This window comes from Sinocyclocheilus anshuiensis, unplaced genomic scaffold, assembly GCF_001515605.1.
Source record: "Sinocyclocheilus anshuiensis isolate Anshui unplaced genomic scaffold, SAMN03320099.WGS_v1.1 scaffold1003, whole genome shotgun sequence".
NCBI classification, from domain to species: Eukaryota; Metazoa; Chordata; class Actinopteri; order Cypriniformes; family Cyprinidae; genus Sinocyclocheilus; species Sinocyclocheilus anshuiensis.
Genome location: NW_015542495.1, coordinates 1,186,604 through 1,206,842, shown reverse-complemented (window position 1 = coordinate 1,206,842; position 20,239 = coordinate 1,186,604). Strand labels below are relative to the sequence as shown.

The 20,239-nt window shown below is 36.0% G+C and overlaps 1 protein-coding gene across 2 annotated transcripts in view; it reads left to right on the top strand.

The window, feature by feature from the left end:
* Positions 1–20,239, top strand: part of LOC107694180 (PRKC apoptosis WT1 regulator protein-like) — a 95,104-nt gene that overhangs the window by 31,148 nt on the left and 43,717 nt on the right. For both annotated transcript variants that reach the window (XM_016493807.1, XM_016493808.1), the window contains exon 3: positions 15,849–15,977. In XM_016493807.1, the coding sequence (XP_016349293.1) occupies positions 15,849–15,977 (129 nt within the window). The remainder of the gene's footprint in view (positions 1–15,848; positions 15,978–20,239) is intronic.

Genomic DNA, 20,239 nt, shown 5'->3' with positions numbered 1-20,239 from the left:
AAATGCTCACATTGGCGTTCCCCCAGCCCCACCGCCACGGTCTGATGTCTGCAGCGCTACTGTGTTCTCATCGGCAGAGCGGTCGTGGACTACGCAGTTTGGCTGCTTTCCTCAGCCCATCGTCGTCCCAGAAAGTGGTTGACTCCTCACCACACAGATGTAATCCCTCCAGCAAACTATCATTTCTGGTGGCTGGGGGAGGAAACGTGATATATTTTTGTAGCGTCTGCTGCTTCTCTTTCCCAACCAGTCCACAACAAGCACATAAAGAGCTAAAGCAAACCCTCAGAATGGGAAGCTCTCAGTGTTGGTGATGATACAAGCGGCCCTCTGGTTCCCGAAGGAGCTTTATGTCACCATGCTGCCCTTGGGCCTGTAATCCATCAAATCCCAAAGTGGGACTGAGTTCTGCGATATTCTCCTTTCATTAGCTAGCTTGAAGGAATTTGAGGCTTTGGGTCACTTCTTAAATAAATAAACACATCTTTGAGTTTAAGAAGCTAATCTGGCCTTTTGGTTCGAAAGCTCTTTGTTTTCTCTCTGCTTTATGTTCCTGGATTCTCAGCTTCTCTTTTTCTTCAGATTCTGGAAGTGCAGAGGAAATGAAAGGAGAAATGGTGAGCTGGATGTGTAAGAGGGCTTTGTTTTTGTAGGGACTGTCAATCACAGTGACAGGGTCTCAACAATGGCAGTACTGTGCACAGACAGATTTTTGAGCTTTGTTCAAGATACATGACCAAAAGCACATCTAAAAAAAGTGCACTCAGTTATTTTTCTCAGAGAAATAAATAGTACTTTTGAAAAATATATTAACAACAGTACAGCTCAGCAATATCTAACCAAAAAATAATAATGATATTTTGTCTATAACAATAATTGGACAATATTTTGCTAGGCAGTTAGTTCACAGCAGTGAAAGAAATGAGTGATATTAATGTTTTTAAAATAATATTAAAACATATATATTTTGAATGTGAGACTAGAATCCCAAGTAAACTGCAGCAAGTCAGTATCTTAATTATTTGTTAAAACAATTCATTCAAAGCAGCTGATTCATCATTCATTAAACCCATTTGTTCAAAACACTGATCCATTCTGTAATGAAACATCACTGTGTGTTGCTTGAAGATGGACAATGCTTCTGCTCTTGGATTTGTTTGAATTATTTTATATTTAAAAGTTAATAATAATTGCCACTGTTGTCAACTGTTTTTGCGATGTTGAATAATATCATAATCACATTCGCAATCATGCTGATAAACGAAAACAGAATACTTGCTTTTGTGATATTACTTGACTAAATGTATAAAAACAAGCACTCGTATAGGGCTTTTTTTTTTGCCCCATATCTTGACATTTGGGAGCATTCTAATAGATAATATCTAGGATTTCACTTTTTTTTTTTCATGATTTTGCAATCAAAATGACTGATTTTGTTGTGATAATTCCTAGAAATGTGCACAAAAAAGTGCAATGTTTTTTTAATAATTAATAATATTATGTACTATGTTTGATGCACAATAGTCATACATGACAAAGAACAAACAAAATGCATAAAGTTTGTTTATTTTGAAAAGTGAGTGAGTGACGTGTAAAGAAACAAATGACAACAGGACAAATAATTACAACATAGAGATATAGATTCAAACAGTGCTTTTTATTTTTGCTGCTGCTGCTGATTATATTAATATTGATGATACGATAGTAGACCTACAGTAATGCATGGATTCAATACTAGCACAAGTGAACAAACCGTTTGGGGAAGGGGGGGGGACTGAATTTAGTTGTCTTTTGTGGTTTAATAACTTTTTTTATTGCTAGCAAGCATGTCATACATTTTTTGTCATTCACCCATGTTTCTTAATCGCTCTAACATGTTAATAACTTTAAACTACTGCCCACAGTAAGCTGTGTGGATATAAGCCACATAGCCTGATATAAACAAAATCTATGTCAATTTGACACTTATCATCATACCACCCAGCCATATAAAACAATAACTTTTAAATACATTTTGCTTACTTCATTTTGCTTGTGTCCAGCATTCGTCTGTCTCAAACATCGTTAATTACTTGCGTTTGATTCCACAGACAGGTCCATATGTCGCAGATGTTTGCTCTTGCTGAGATGCTAGTCAATAGTAGAATTTCAGAATGGTAGAATTTATCATCTGTGATTTATTATAAGAACTACAGAACAACTTGGCACATGGAAATTGTTCCAATGACCTTGATTAAAGAAAAATGTGTTTGAAAACATTCTGTTTATTGGTTTATTCGTAATAGTTTTTTCTTGAAAATCAAAAATGGAATCTGTGTCTTTCAGTTCAGAAACATAAAAGGGACTTGAGGTAAATCAAAGTTTAATTTTATGTTTTTGTTATTAAGAAAAAAACATGAACATTGGAAATCGTTTATCCTGGGGTTTCGAGTTACATAACAAAATTTGATTGCAGCCTTCTGTTGATCAGGAGTAATGAAATGCTCTGTACTGGAATAGATTAACGTCATACTTCAGAGCAGGATGTCTCAGTTTGTTGCCAGAGGAATGTGTCTGCTGCTTTAACACCTAGTCTGCTCAGTTAGAAGGTGGTTTATGCTCTGAAATATGCTTTTGAATTGTACGGTCCTCCCCAGAACATAAAAGGAAGGGTGAACGAAGAGGTGCTTCCAATTCTCGGTGCATCAAAATTCATCTACTTTAAAACGGTGCAGCTATAACATATTGAAAAATATATATTTTTTTCTTTTCAAACCTCACTACAACATTTTTGACATGATCTATATAGAAATTGTCAAATATCCCATGAATCCTTTATAAGCATGAGAGTGTAGTATATGTGCAGCATTTTTTGGTGTCAGATGTGAGTTATGTAGTGGTAAAATGGGCATTGTAAGGCTGAAAGCCGGACACTCTAACTCAACATTACGGCTGCTCGCAGTGCGAGGTATCCATTCATTCTCACGCAGTAACCGACCGCAGCATCGCATGGTTTCTGTGACTCTTTTGATAGCTCTATGAAACCCGAATAGTCCCAGCGCTGAGCTTCTCTGAATACACTCGCGTTCCACAGCCAAGAAACCCAGCACCAGAGGCCAAGAAACCTGCGAGCGCTTCACAAAGGAACCGGGCCTGAATGCGATTGGCTCCGGGAATGGATGGCTATTTCGGTGAGATAAACCCAATCAAAGAAAGCGTGAACAGATGGTTTTCTCTTCATCGTAAGGTTTTACTGGCTTGGGTGTCCCTGCCAAGACATCTCTACCTCATTGTTGGGCCTTTGTCATCGGGAGCCACTACTGCCACAATGACCTACTGTTCTGCTTGAATGGGTTGGGATTTTCTCTGGATTTCGGGAGAGCGGTAAAGCCAAGACCAAGAACACAGCAAGCAACTCGGCAGGCTAAATGAGACACACTTGTGTTTGCCATCAGTGTTATTGTGTAGCTTGATGTGCATTTAGCAGGTGGGTCAGGTTGACATTAGATCCCATTTAGGAAGTGTCTAAAAACTTGCTGGGCAATCAGTCAGTGACTAAGTGGGCAGTGTTTTATTTATGAAGGTACCTGCTAAGAAGGTTTTTTTTTTTTGACTTAAAACAAATTTAAATTAGCTTTGGGCACTACCGTGTGTCATTTAATAATTGTATTAATTATGTATTAATACATAATAATTGTTAATAATCAAAAAATACTTTTTTCTGCAATTATGCATTTAATTTATCAAATGTGACAGTACATATATGATGATACAAAAGGTTTCTATTGCTAATAAATGCTGTTCTTATGAACTTTATTTAATCAAAGAATCAGTTTAAAAAAAAAGAAAAAAGGTTTTATTATTAATATTTATATTTAACATTTTTATCATGATAGTAAAAACAATGCTTCTTGAGCACCAAATCAGCATATTAAGGGCTGTTCACACCAAGGATGATAATTATAAAGATAACGATATAGATATAGTTCTAAAAATCATTGTCAATATTAAAAAATAGTCCACAGCACAGCTATAACGATAAAGACACAGAGAAACGATATCGTTGGAATCACTTTCAGAACGATTTTTTCCAGCTGATGAACAATAAAAACTGACACCCAATCAGAATCCATCCTGCTATAATGAGCTCGAAATTTTTAAAGCTGCAGACGAGCGTGCGCTGAGAATAAACAGACGATATCATTTGCTGGTGGGGATGTTAATATAGTTATCTTTATAGTTATTTTTATAGTTATTGTCCTTGGTGTGAATGGGGCTTTACAATTATTTCTGAAGGATCATGTGACAATGAAGAGTGGAGGAAATGACTACTAAAAATTTGGCTTTGCCATCAAAGGAATTTATATAAAAATCCATATGTTAAAACAGGACACAGTTTATAGTAGAATAATATTTCACAGTATTACTGTTTTACTGTAATTTGATCAAATAAATGCAGCCTTGGTGAGGATAAGAGACATTTAAAAATGGGAAAAAAAATCTTACCAACTTTATAATTGTGAACAGTAGTGTATTTCATGGTAGAGTCATAACAATCTATTTATAATATATGGATTTATAAATATATAATTATAAATAAACTCACTTGTAACATTCTTTCAGACACAATTTTTATTTTTGCAATTACAATGCAGAAATGTGCAGTAAAATAAAACTAATTATAGAGAATCCCTACAGATCTTTATTACTGTGTCATTGTCAGTGCCAAAAATAGATAAAATGTGTGTTTTTTTTATTTTTTTAATTAAGGATTAGGATTACTGAACACTCATGTACTGTATGTATTCAAGATGTATAGACAGTATATTTGGTTACACCACATGACATTTTTAAGGTCTTAAAAAAAAAAAAACTTTTATTTAAAATTGTATCAAAGTTTTTCAAAACCATATGAAACCCACATAAATACAAAGAGAGAGGAGTGCTTAGTTGCTTTACAGAGGAAGCTCTTCCAGCTCTCAATAGCCCATTAAATCATAGTGTTACAGGTTCACCGTCCTATTGCTATATGTGCTCCCACTTACCAGGTCACCGTTGGACAGTGAGTCAGCAGTTCTCTAAACCTGCTGAGTGTCAGGCTCATTAGTCTCAAAAAAAGAACAAACCAAGTGAAGAAATAGGAAAAGATTTCCAAAAAAGGGAGGGGAGGGAAAATAAGTGAAAGAATGTGGAGGACAAGAGGGGGGTAGATGACTCACTGCTAGCGTGCACTCTGCCCTCTCGCCGCAGCGCGGTCTGGTCTCTTGAGCATGACTGAAGTGTGTGCTTATGGAGGAAGAACATGCCGCTGTGCTCAGTGTAAAGCAGAACTACTGGCAGCTACTGAAAACCAGAAGAGCATGCCTGCTCAGAACTAAAGAACCACAAATGAAGAGCTTGAAACCATAGCACAGTGACAAAGCAGTGTTTGCCATCTAAGTGGTTAAAAATGATAATAGATCTTTGTGATTGACTAAACAGCAGTTGTGCTTCCTGCTGCTAGCATAAGGCCCCGATCAAACCGAACGTGTCTTTTAGGTCTGAAAACGCAAGGCGCACTGCCTTTTTTGGTGACTTAAAAAAAAAAAAAAAGAGCAGTGCGCTGCGTTTTTTTATATTGCTAGGCAACCACCAAATCAGCTGTCCTGTCAGTCTAATCAAAGGATTATAGCGCGAGCGCTCTAAAATCTTTGGTTTTTGCTGTTAAGTAAACTGTCATATTAGCAGAAACCTTAAATACAGCTTCGGGTAACCCACGACAGACACCAAAAGTTTCTCCTCCATCATTGCAGTTTCCAGCCTTTCTAAGCAACGGTAAACTTTCGTCACCACAACGGAAGGCCCGCCTCTCCATTCATTCGATTGGACAATGGACAAAAAAAACACGAATGACGTCGGGCGCTTTTCCACTCAGAATTGCTTTTTTTTCAACTTCAGGAGCTAAGAGCGCTCCTCCAAAAACGCGAGGCGCCTGGGGGCGCATAAACAGCGCGAAAAACACTCACTGCCAACAGAAAACAATTTAAAAAAGGTGCTTCTCACTGCAAAAAACGCATTCTGTCTGATCGGGGCCTAAACCCTGCACAGCTTGTCCATGATTAGCATTCATGTTCGTTTGTTCATATTCTACACTCTCAATCCCCTTTCAGGGATGGTTACTATATCGTTGGAAAGATTTCAGAATAATTTTTTTTCAGTCGATGATAGATAAAACATTGACAGCCAATCAGAATTCACCTCACTTTAAAGAGTGCGAGCATTTGAAGTGGCAGGCGACTAAACTGCAGCATGTTGGTGTAGACGCCCATATAGTTATCTTTTGTTCTTGGAGTGAACAGGTCATTATGCTGATAGTGGTAAAATAAAAGATTATAGTAAAGTAGTGTTGGGCAATATGCTTAATTGTCATATTGTCCTATCGTCAGCCTGTGAGATCGCCGATACACAATATTATTGTGCAAATGTATTTAATTATTTATTTACTTGGTTTTATTGCCGGAAATTGAACCAACTCCAGTGTTAGGCTAAAAGAAGCCTAATGTTTTTAATATTACTGAATTTGTATTTAACATGGTGACACTTTAATAGAAACATTGTAAGTTACTAATTATAATATACTTGCATTTCCTCAGTCATTCAAAAAGCAGCTACAGAAAACGAGCAAAGAACATTTACATTACCAAAGAACATCATAACTGACTTCAGTCTAATGCGAGTATATGCACTTTAAAAACACTATAATCAGTGAAGGAACAAGTAAGCCCTAATATTGATTAGATAGTATTACTAGCCTGATAATAATAATAATAATTGTCTTGCTATCATCAGAGGCATCAGCCACAGGTGATATCTCTGACTATCAGATACATGATACTATCGTCTATCGGCACAACCCTATTGTAAAACCCCTATCAACACACTGTCATTGCAATTTTTAACTTGTTTTACATGTTGACAAATTTGTGGCTAATTCATACAAATTTTATGGCGTCTTGTTTGTGTTTTTCTTGAAAGGACAGTGGAGATATGAAGAAATTGAGTGGGAGAAAGGGGACGGGATCAGGAAAGGTCCACGAGGCAGGGATTTGAACTTGGGACACTCGAAGCACAACTGCAGCATGCCCACGATAAACTGTCCACGAGGCTATCGGCGCCAATTCTTCTAATTCATACGAATTAGTATGCTTTCATACAATCCCCACTGAATGGTTAGGTTTAGTGGTAGGGTTTGGGGTGGACCTTCTTGTTTACTTTTTTTTTAAAATAATACATTCTTGTACAGATCAAATTGTCTGAACTCATACAAAATTGCCACCTCATAAAATTGTTACATTTTCTCATGAAATCAGGTTGTCTTTAGCACCATTCCACCTTGGCTTCAGTTCACCTAGTTGAATATTGATATTGATTTGAGGTATGAAAAAGAGGTTGGATGTATTTTGCTTTAAAACTATCCATTGTTCAAGAATTTAACCGTTATGTTTTCTTTTTGGTGAATTAGAGGTCCGTAAACTACAAAAAAAGTGTCCTAGCTTTTGAGGGGGTCTCTCATACTGCTTTAAGTCACATATTTGGGTGACTGAACGCTGTTGACCCCACTATTCTGTTTGTAGTGACTGAACACTCAACTCCCTAGTCAAATATAGGCGAGAATAAACAGTGAAGTCGATAATGGGAAGCAGTCTCACTGTGTTTACCAATGCATCAGAAGAACTCGTGTCTGGATAAACAGTGAGGGATAACCAGCCTCATCTGGTCAGTAGCCCCTTCAAGGGTTATTTAACACCAAATGCCCTCTTTTAGTCCTCGAGGAGGAACGAGGAACCGGCTGATTAAGAATGAACTCTGCTTGACTATAACCCTTAAACCTGTAGAAGGATGCTGTAGGGAATTTGCAATGATATTTATGGCTTCCTGTGGTAATGAAGACTCCTACTTCATAATACCAAGCATTTAGGCTGTGTTTGTTCAAGCATCTGTTTATCCTTGATCATAAACAAATGTGATATGTAGTTGTGAACGCTTTGTCACAGTGGTTCTTAGCCCACCGTGGCCATTCGAAACAGTCACTATTGAATATTCTGCTACTTGTCTCAAGTTCACTTCAGAGCCCTGGTTGTTTCTTCACCCATATAATGCGCATCTTCTACGTGACAAATATAGCAAAACATCAAGCAGCCATTAGGCGTGAGGAATTGGAGGCATGTAATTAGCCAGTTCTCCATATGATTGGAAAATTACAGAGTGGAGCTTGTGATCAGCAAATTTCATGCATTCATAATATTTTTCACTATTTTTATTGGGTGCTGCAAAGCGGTTTTCTGACTTGTCAATCGTCTCTGTAGAGTCATGAAGTATATAAGAGGTCAGTATCAGAGTGCTGATGTTAAAAAGATGTTAAAGACCAGAATTAAAGTCATCATTGACTTAAGCTGCTTTTTTCCATATAATAAAAGTGGATGGGGACCAGGGACATGGTGGTCACCATTGGCTTTCATTTTGTGCAAAAGAGCAGCTCTTTGTTTTCCTATAGCAGGATCATTTTTGGATGAACTAATCCTTAATGAAAGTATTGTGTTTATAAAGCAAACGAAACTTAAAAATAACCTTTTGTGTGAGTCACTCCGTGCTCTGAATCAAATTGTACAAATGATGGGACGTTTCTGCTGTGAGTTTGACATGAGTCATAGTGATAAAATCAGATTATTTATTGTCTGCTTTTGAGTGACTTCAGTAGAATTTAGCCTACCACAGCCATGCAAAGTTCTGCAGCTAGAGTCTTGAAATTCAATTCAGACTTTCAAATAATTGCATCAGTCTGTGGATGGCCGTTGAGTAAAATGCCCAATCTTTGACCAACCACACGGGCAGCAGAGAGAATTGTAACCTTGAGATAATGATTTTTGTTTGTTTTTATGTAGCCAATATCACCTAGGTGAATGCTCAGTTTACAAGACTAATAATAACAATACTTTTGAAATAAATCACCACCACTTTTATGGCAAAAAATATTCCTATATATCAACTGCTCTGTCAGAGCTTTCTATAGTCAACAGACTACAAATGGTATATTTTAGTGGAAAAATAACCATTTTAATACAGTATTTGGAAGTCCTGATCATGAGATGCCACCTGTATCTACCAATGTTTTCCTTAATCATTTAAAGGGTTAGTTCACCCAAGAATTTAAATTGTTGTCATATACTCCTCATTGATCTAAACCTTTATGACTGACTTTCTTCTTTGGAAAATAAAAGAAGATATTTTGATAAATGTTTTGAATTTAATGGGATCAAAAACAACACCTGGAGCCCCCTTTGATTTTCATGGAATGGACATTAAAAAATCATACAGGTTTGAAACAACTTTTTTGGTAAAATTCATGGTTTAATTTAGGGCTGAACGATTAATTGCATTTGCGATAATACCGCGAAAGCAACAGATTTGTTTTTATATTTCTGCAATCTACTTTAGTTTGTGTGATTTGTTACTGACTTTCATATTAATGTTTACACCAGGCTATTTAAACATAATTATTACATGCTTACAAGTGTGTTGGTCATACTATACAATGATTTATAGCTTGTCTTTGTTGAATAATACAGAACATAAAGAGCTTTAAAAAATAATTGCATATTAAATCGCAATCGCAATATTGGTAAAAAAAATCGCAATTAGATTATTTTCCAAAATCGTTCAGCCCTAGTTTAATTAATTCATGTTCATAGATCTAACATGCTGGAACTGTACATGAAATGGATGTGTGATTTAACGACATATAGTAAACGTAGAGGTGGCTGGACCGAGCTGAATTCGGAAATAACTTTACAGGCTGCAGATCTGCACACAATTCTCTCAGACACAAGATTTATAGACCAACCAGGAAAGGCTTCGGTGGTTTGCTGGAAGTATGTTGTTTCAGAAAGAAGGCTACCATTTTAGGAGAGACGGTGCAAAGCTGTGAATGTTTTCTAAGCTCTCACAAACATTCCTTCAAAACCTCATAATACACCCTGCGGACCATCGTGGTTACACTAAAAGCAACTCTCTTGGAACCTTTGAAAACAGCCCGACGGCTCTCTCAGACCTGGCACGGACCAAGCAGTGGATTAAGCCTGATGTCCTGACTTTGTCCTTCTGTTGTTTTCATTATTTTTATGTCTGACTGATTGAGTCGATCCTGCCGTGTCTGTTATCAAATGTTGGTCTGGGTTATGCATGCTTGAATCGCTGTTGGGGATGTGTAGATAGACAGTGCTTACTCTCTCTGAGAATATACTGTGGTTTGGCCACACACAAGTCATGAAGTCAAGGTTTGTCTTTGTGCTGACTTTTTTAAAACAAATGTCTTTGCAGAAACTGATGGAGTACGAGGACTTCGGCAGCTTTTAAAATATCCTAACCAAACTACCTCTAATAGACATGGTTCACTCTGAGAACCTTAAAGGAATAGTTCTGCCAGTATGACTCTGTGTGACTTCAGTTAGTATGTTTGCGCTGCTCTTTTTGAAACTCAATCACGAAACAAGCGATTTCTATATAAATCATTCCTAAATCAGTTCATACATTAATTGTCCAATTGAATTTAATGCGAAAATATATGTGTGAAGTGTTTGTGTACGATTTGTTCTGTTTTTGTTTCATTAATAAGGCAGTTGGGCACTGTAAATCTCCCAAAAGGATGATAAAGCTACCAGAAAAGTCCATATGGCTTGTCAGGTTTTTTTTCTTCTCTGAAGCCATTCAAATACATTTGTGTGAGAAAAAGGACAAAAAGAGAGGGTTCAGAACAACATGAGAACAAATGATGACAGAATCTTTATTATTGAATGAACCACTCTTATTTAAATTTACTAGCAATTACAGAGAATAAATAGTTTCCTGAATTTTTCTTCAAAGTATGTCCCCATTTTCTAGGTGTATTACTTTAATTCTTTGCCCGCCAGTGTTTTTTTTTTTTTTTTTAAGTTGTCAGCCACTGCCAGTATTTTTGATCATTTTCACAAAATTTTTATGGCTCCCAGAAAATAAACATTTTGTCGTATGAATATCTGAATATGCCAAAAGAAAGAACAGAGCCTCTGCTTATAAACAAACAAACAAACAAAAAACAAATGTTTTATTCTAGCTTCTTGCATTCTGTTTCATCAACACTTAAGTATGGGTAGGTTTCATAAAAAAAAAAAGAGAAAATCACGTTTTTGTCAAAGACTATGTCGGGATCAGATTCAGATCGATGATCAAAACATAGATGGAGTTGATCACTTCCATCAACACCCCCAAAGCTTACACGGTCCTAAAACACTTCCTGGATTGTCATTTCATTCTGTAACCTTAGGCAGTTTTGACTTATGTAATGATTAATGTTTGATGATCATGCCTCCTGCCGTGCACCAGTGAAAACCATAGACTGTATAAAAACATGGACGTAGTGTCTGTGATGTCACCCGTAGAGTTCCGAAGAGCGTTTTTGAAGCCTAAAGTAGGCGGAGCCAGCCGTCGCCATCTTGGCAGCGCGTCACCGCGCGCCACTCCCGGATAATCGAAAATGGGCAAAGAGGCGGGAGCAGGTTGCTGAAACCACGCCCACCTAGCTTGACGGTGGTGACAGCAGCAGCAATCCACCTGTCACTCAAGTGGCCACGCCCTTAATTATGCAGAACTTTAAGGCTTAATATAATTGAAACGGATGAGTTATAAAAAAATTCACCCCCCTCACAGTTGTCATGAAGGGCAAAATTAGCTATATAGACCAAAATAATTTTTTGAACCAGGCTGTAAACGTTTTTTTCTGCTGTAAAGTTGGGCATTTTAACAAGGGGAGTCTATGGGACTGACTCCCTTTTGCAGCCAGCCTCTAGCGGCCAGTCGATGAATTACAGTTTTAGTCACTTCCGTGTTGGCTTCACGAGAGAGAGCGGGAGGTTGCCGCTTGGTGAAAACACAGAAAGCCGGAAAATTCAGTCAATGGCGGGAAAGTGTTGTCTCATAAATGAAAGAGTTCAGTGTAATTTAAATATGTTTATCTCACACACACAGGCTGCATTTAGTTGCCTTTTTGCTGTATAAACAGACTTATCTGGCAGCTCCAAAACTGATTTTGGCCAGGATTCCTCTAACAGCATAACAGTCTAATAATGTACAACTAAAGAGAGAGAGCTTTTGTGATAACCAAGCAGATATTTATTCACCATATTAATTTCTTGCTTGAGATTAAGGGAAACGTAAAAAATGGGCAAAAAACTCATAATCATACACAAACTGACTGGCAGGTGCAACTTTCAGACTCCATTGACCTTCATCTCAACTCTCACAGAATTGCATGCGCAGAATAGTGTAGTGGAAGATGCATCTGTGCTGCCTTCAAAAACAATCTGATGAAGGTATCTCAGTTGACAGGATGTGACATTGTTGCCTTCCTACCTCCATATCCTCCCTGCGGTGGCAGCATTTTTCAGCTTTTGGGAGCAGCCTGAATTAATGTGTTAGTCTCCCCTATATAGTGCACTGCAAACTAGCAAAAGTCCCCAGTCTAAATCTTCACCCCTTTCTCTGTTTTGAAATGAAATTAAAAAATACGATTAATTTCTTTGGGGAACAGAAAACAGGCAATGACATGTTTTTGTGTGTATAAAGGTAAAAATATGGAGAGCTGAGCTGACCATGACCACTGGGCTGTCAGAAAATGGTTTCTGATTAAATTTAATAACCAGAGAATGCCTTCCTCCGATACTGCCCAGCCGGTTGTGTGTGCGTACAAAATTTTGAGCACTCAAGGTGGCTAAGCCGTAAATATGTGTTCACCAAGTGAGGTTAATCTCTTGTCCAGTGCAGGATAGAGATAGGCAAGGCTGCCATCATAAATCTCATTCAAATACTTGCACAACATTTGCAGGTGGATCTTTCTGCCTCAGTAGGCAGCATTTTTAAGGCATTGTAGGCATGCCTAAAATTTTTGTACTCTTTTATAAGAAATTAATACTTTTTTTTTTCCAGCAAGTATTAAACTGATCAAAAGTGACAGTAAAAACATTTAGAATGTTACAAAAGATTTAATTTATTTCAAATAAATGCAACTTATTCATCAAATAATCCTGAAAAGCAACATTTCAACATTGATAATAAAGTTTCTTGAGCACCAAATCATCATGTTAGAATGATTTCTGAAGGATCATGTGACACTGAAAACTGGACCAATGGCTTATTTAAAAAAAAAAAAAAAATTTAAACAGAAAAAAGCCTTTTTAAGTCTTTTACAGTATTTAACAATATTACATTTCTATACATGAGTCAAAATGAAGAGTTCATAGTGCGGCAGCTCAGGTTGGAATATAGTCATAGCAGCTATCAAGGAAATACCAATATCACATCACATATCTGTTTGTGTTGTATTAATGTGGAAAGAAATATTAGTACTGTGTTTGACGCATGAAAAGTGTCAAAAGTGTCTCCACAGCCCTCCAAATTTGATTCTAATGTGTGTGCTTATGAAATAAAATGGCTTTTAGCTGTGCCCGGAATAATCTTGGGATTCTGGGTTAAGTCATTAAGTCACTCCAGGAGACTGTGGGTTTGTGATGATTAAAGGACAGTTGACTGCATCACGCACACACTCGCACACACACTTTTCACCTTCCATGGGTGTAATACATCATCCTAATGAACCTGTGTAGCCAGGGCATGCAGTACTTGATTAATCCACAGTCATTAAATCCAGTCTGCCGAGGACATCAGGAGGGAAGAGCATCCAGAGCCCCTCAGCTCAACTCTCCATTAATCTACTGCATAACTGGCCTGAATACAACACCGATCAAAACACACAGTACACAGTTCCCACACTTTTACTGTTAAACACTTTAGAGAGAATTCCAAAACTGAACCATCGTGTGTAAAACAAAATGAATTCATTATTAAAAATGGATGAAATAATAATAAATAAATAGGCAAGTTATAAAAATAGTTCCGTTTCTGAATGCTGGATGGCCAATACTGTGTTCCGGCCTAGATAAAATACACAAGATTGAGTCATCATTATTTTTAGATAGTTTTCCCAGAAGAAAGATATTGTACATTTTAAATATGTATATTTTCCAAAGGTTAATCATATTTTTATTAATAAATATTTTAAGTATAAAACATAAAAAATTTTATTTAAGAAAGAAATGTTTTTATAAGAACGTAAAGCACATTCTCTTATGCTTTTATCAATTCTTGTGGAGACATTATGAATGTAAAAGATAAATTTGAGGGAATATGCCATATGCATAAAGCTTCAGGTAGTTCAGCTTTGACTGCTGAAAAACAACTACAAAAACAAAGTTAAAAGTTAAGACGGTGGGATAGACTGCAGTTTTGAGGCAGACATGTTGCACATACCCTCTTCCAGGAAAGGGGTATTAACATGATATATCGTGAATAATTTTTTTTGCCACTGGCCAGACACAAAATTTCCACCTGCACATGCATTCCTAATAAAGCAGAAGATGAGCACAGATGGAGTTTTTTATTTATTTATTATTATTTAAACGAAGCCCATCTCCCTCACTGCAAACACAAGGAGGTTAAAGGCATGATCATCTAACCTGTCTTTTCTTTATTTTTCCAATACTTTTCATGTTTTAATTTATATATTTTTCCATATTTAATATATTTATGTAACTTCATTTTAAATTACATATATTTTTTTTTTTTTTACTTTTTTGTATTTATCTTAATGACCTTTTTCTGACTCCAAATTAAAAAAGTACATTGTTTGCTGTAATGTCTGTATGCAAATATCTAGATAGGCATTTTGTAATCATCAGGCACATTGTTTGTTGTTGTTTTATTTCTTCTGATATGACCCCTTTAAATGAGTGTCTTTCCACACCTCCTAAATGATGATAAAACTACATAAACTGGCATAGAAGTTTCAAGCCAGCCTCTAAACAGATTATCTTTACACACTTTCAATGTTAATAAGTCTGTTTGCTTTTTTTTTATTGTTTTTTAAAAGGTCACTTAGTGCGAGCGTGTGTCTCTCTGTATATTTGTACAATAATGGCTTCCTTTGAAAGTGTCTTAATAGTCATTTACTGTTGTGACAATAATTTGCCCTCAAGTTTATAAGCTGTCTTAATTGACATAAATGATTGTCATTAGGCAGGGGAATGTCTGACTTTGGCTAACGGGCAGCGGAGTGCAGAAGTGACCTCTTTTATGGTGCAGCGGGGGCTGGTGGAGCGTGTTTACTGATCCCTGGGGAGGGGGAACGTGTGTGTCGAAGTCATAGTTTATACATTCATTTGCGTATGCCGATGTCTATGAGAGGGTTTAGAGTTTGGCCCGTCCCCAGGAAGTGTTGATAAAACCGGCTGGCCGGAAAGCTTGTGTAAATGATTACATTCCAGTTTAGCCTTGTAAGGCTATTTTTACCTTCCCAGCCCTGTTCTGAACTCCACCTTCACTCTCTCTGCTTCTTACTGAACAGGAAAGACTGGTTTACGTGCAGCCAGAAAACCGGTTTCTCTGTCACTTTTGTCAGATAGGGCGGTGGGCGTTATCATTCATAATTAGCTCAAATTGTTGGTTTTCTCCAAATTATCATGTTTATTGAACTGGGTTTAATGTTGTATGCTTTAAAACATGTAAAATGTTCTGTTCCCAGTGTGCACTGGGACATTCCACTTCCCAAAAATCCCCTAGACTCATACCACAGAGGTTGTTCGGTAGCAGACTTCCTGTGTCTGTTTGTGTATGTGTGTGTGTGTGTGTGTGTGTGTGTGTGTGTGTAGAGAACACAATTAGACTCTCTCGTCATGTGAAATTAATCCACAAATCCCAGACAATCTGAGCAAACTAAACTAACCAAGCCTGAAATTTCTCTGCAGAGCTTGGATGAGCTTGATGACGACGATGGAGAAGAGAAGGAGAGGAAGATGGAAGAAAGTCTTACGCAGCACAACACGGTCCAGAACGAGGCAATGACCCCTGACCCCGGAGCGGCCTACTCGATACAGGTGAGAGAGTGTTTGTTATAGTCATTTCAGAGGATAATCCTGCCTCTAGAGGGTGTAGAGTGCAGTCACTGTTCGGCCTTACAGAGGCAGTGTTGACCAAAGAAACAAACACAATCAAGTGACAAACAGAAAGCAGGGCAGTCAGCGTTCATGCTGCATCAAGCCACAATACATAGCAAGATAATAACTCTTGACATTAGACGTGATGGTGTTTTGTCTTTTATTTACCTTGTGCTATCACCTGTCTAGAGAGGAAATGTGACTCAGGATCACATCTGCATCATCTTTTTTACTTTTTTATTTTACAGTTTTAAAGCAGAACTTTAGGGGTGAGCAAAGGTGACAACAACATACCGAACAAGTTAACAAAAACTAAGAAAAGAGAAAATTGTCTGAGAAAAGAGACATAAAAGACAATAGTAATTGTGTAAAATACTTCCCTTGTTGCTTTTCAAGTATTAATTAGCTATACGATATTAACAATGAAAAAAAATATATAATATATATATTTTTATTTATAAAATATTTATAATATTATAATTATATTTGTTTTTTCTTTAATTTTATATAGACACTTTTGTAGACACTTGTAGACACTTTTATATATATATATATATATATATATACTGTATATATATAAGAAGTTAATACTTTTATTAAGAAAGGTTGCAATAAATGACAGGAAAGACTTTATATTAACCAAAGAAACCGGAAAAAATTGTATCATGGTTTCCCCCAAACAAAATTAAGCAGCACGAATGTTTTCAACATTGATGATAATAATTATTTCTTGAGCACCAAAATCAGCATTTTAGAATGCTGTGACACTGAAGACTAGAGTATAGGCTGGAGTAAATTCAGCGTTGCCACCACAATAATTATTACAGTTTTAATATATATTAAAATAGGAAATATTTTTAAATTATAATAATATTTCACAATATTACTGTTTTGTTTTTTTTGTTGATCAAATAAATGCAGAATTGGTGAGTACAAGACAATGTCAGACTACGTTTGAACAGTAGTGTATATATATTAGAAATTAATATAATTTAGTTATACTTAAGATATTTTTTTCTCTTCAATTTTAATTTTGTAGACAAAATTTATGCCAGCTTTTTATGAATAGTAGGCCTATATTATTTTTCAGGCATATAATCACCCTCATGCTGTGTTTGGCCATACTCCAAATCTGTATGGCCAAACACAAAATAAGATGTTTTGAAGAATGTTCACGCTGCTCTTTTTTTATACAATGTATCTATATAGTGACAGGGGGCTGATCAAAGTAAAGCAAGTATAACTTCCAAATCTTGATGTCGAATGATAGCTTTGAGTGAGGAACAGACCAAACTTAATTATTCACTAAAAATCTTGCCTGCATTTGTCATCTTTAGTGGCTCACTGAAGGATGAGGATGGCTAAATGTCAATGTGCCATCAGTAGAGGTCTGGGAACATGATTACGTATTTTTCTGAATGATGCATCATTTTGTTATATCTAATTTCCTCCTGTTGGGTGGTTGATTCCATGTAACTTCAGGTTGCTGAATGCATAAAGGACGCGATATCCGACAGAATAATCACATTGACATTGTGTGAGTGCATGTCATCTTGTATTACTTTTCCCTGGAATGGATCGCTACTGTATTATTCTGTGAGAATTTCAAACCTATTATTGCAAAATATAAAAGGACTTTTAGTGAGCAATTGTTTGCAACTAAAAGCATGGTGAAAAGTGCTTCTCTGAAAAGCCATTGAAATGTGCTTCAGTAAGATTGATAAATATGTTTAAATAAAGAAACCTATTACTGCCCGAGCTGTGAGAATGTGAGTGGTCACATGTGTTTCTGTTGATCCTGGTCATGTTCAGCAGTCTATGCCAACCCACAGTTCTCCAGATGTTGGCCTCTGTTGTATTGGACACAGCTCATTTTATATGTAGGTTATTACATAACGGTTAGTTCTGGTCCTCTAATTTCATTGGCCAAGAGTGATATACAATATATGCAATATACAATCAGAGCTAGGTAGTATCTGATTACATGTATTTTGATTATGTAATCAAATTCCAAAAATCATGTACTCAAAATTAGAGTATGTTAATTTTATAATGCTCATAATCAGATTACAGTTAGCTACTTTTTTTATGGATTACATTATTACATATAGTTCACACAATGGAGGTAATCATTCATAATGTATTGATTCTCCCTAATTCTTTTTTTCTCTCTTAAATTCTCTTTCTCTTTTAATTTCATTTAATTTTGTGTCATAACATTTAGCTTTGACTATATTCATAATATTGAATGGTCATGTAGCTAAATGCTTCTGAATTTGGGTGGGAAAAAAAACACCTTTTAAGCAATTAGACCATGTGTGAAACAAATAATTATGCAAGTTACTAAACACTGGTGATTTATAGTCTGTGTTCATCACGTCCAGTGACCTTCAGTAACTGTTGGTTCTTACATTAAGACCAGTTTGGGAAACCCTGATCTAATGTAATGTTTAATGCATTTTATGATGTTGATATAAAGGAATATCATTTCTTTCTTTTTGCTTTTTTATGTCAATGTGGTAAGTTTAAAACTTTAAAAGTTAGATAAAAGTAATCTAAAAATTAGTCAAAATACATTACCTAAAATGAGTAACCTAGATTACTGACTAGAGCTTTCATCATGTATTCTGTAATAAGTAATGAACTACAATTTGTAAGTAATCTATCCAGTTCTGTATACAATACACTAGGGGTGTGACGAGACACTTATCCCACGAGACGAGACAAGACACGAGACTGGGTTCACGAGAACGAGACGAGACAAGATTTTTAGACTTTTTTAAAGAAATTCTCAATGATGAAATATATAGGGAAAAATAGTATTTTATTCAACTGAAAAACACAAAATGCAAAAAATGTAGGTGCATTTTGAAATCATCTTGTACTTTATGAAATTAAACTTCTGTTTTAATTAATTATATGCAGCAATAAACAACATGTAAACTAGAGCTGCACGATTCTGGATAAATTGAGAATCATGTTTTTTATATATAAATTGGAGATCACGATTCTGAAGAAAAAAAAGATTAGAAACTAAACAAAATAACGTAATTTACTAGTGGTTCTGACAAAATGTTCATTGCTTAAGTCTTTTTAAAATATATATTAATTTGGACAAAATAAAAAAAAAAAATCAATGAAGGGGTCAGTGTCTCAATTCATAAAGACCTGTTTCACAATTGGAATCTCGGGGGTGTGACGAGACATTTATCCCACGAGACGAGACGAGACACAAGACTGGGTTCACGAGAACGAGATGATATTTTTAGACTTTTTTTTAAAGAAATCCTCAATGATGAAATATATAGGGAAAAATAGTATTTTATTCAACTGAAAAACACAAAATGCAAAAAATGTAGGTGCATTTTGAAATCATCTTGTACTTTATGAAATTAAACTTCTGTTTTAATTAATTATATGCAGCAATAAACAACATGTAAACTAGAGCTGCACGATTCTGGATAAATTGAGAATCATGTTTTTTATATATAAATTGGAGATCACGATTCTGAAGAAAAAAAAGATTAGAAACTAAACAAAATAACGTAATTTACTAGTGGTTCTGACAAAATGTTCATTGCTTAAGTCTTTTTAAAATATATATTAATTTGGACAAAATAAAAAAAAAAAATCAATGAAGGGGTCAGTGTCTCAATTCATAAAGACCTGTTTCACAATTGGAATCTCCTGAATGAATGATTCAATGACAAATACTTTTTTTAAACGGGCAGTTGTCGCCACCTCCTGGCGGAAGAGGATAAGCGTTACAATACACGCACGTGTTAAGTAGTGCTGGGCGGTATGACCAAAAATTTATATAAGGGTATTTTTCAAAATTATACCGGTTTCACGGTACATGACGGTATTTATTTTTTTTTCATGCATGAACGGGTGTTAACCATATTTTCTACGGATTGAGAGAGGAAATACTGCAGTATATTGACTTAGAATGCCATATTTTACTGTCATGATGAGTGAATATTGTCAAAAAATACCACACTAAATAGTGACTAAACATGACCCCTTTTAATACATGTTAACCAGGAGTCACTCTCATTTATAATCGCAGCATCATCTGATAAAATCAACATGTATCTACACTAAAGAGCGGCTATGCGGTTGTTTTGGCTATACTTCTTTGTCTCATGCAGCGCACTGCCTGCGTCCGAGTAACAAACTAAAAAAAAACAACAAACAAAAAA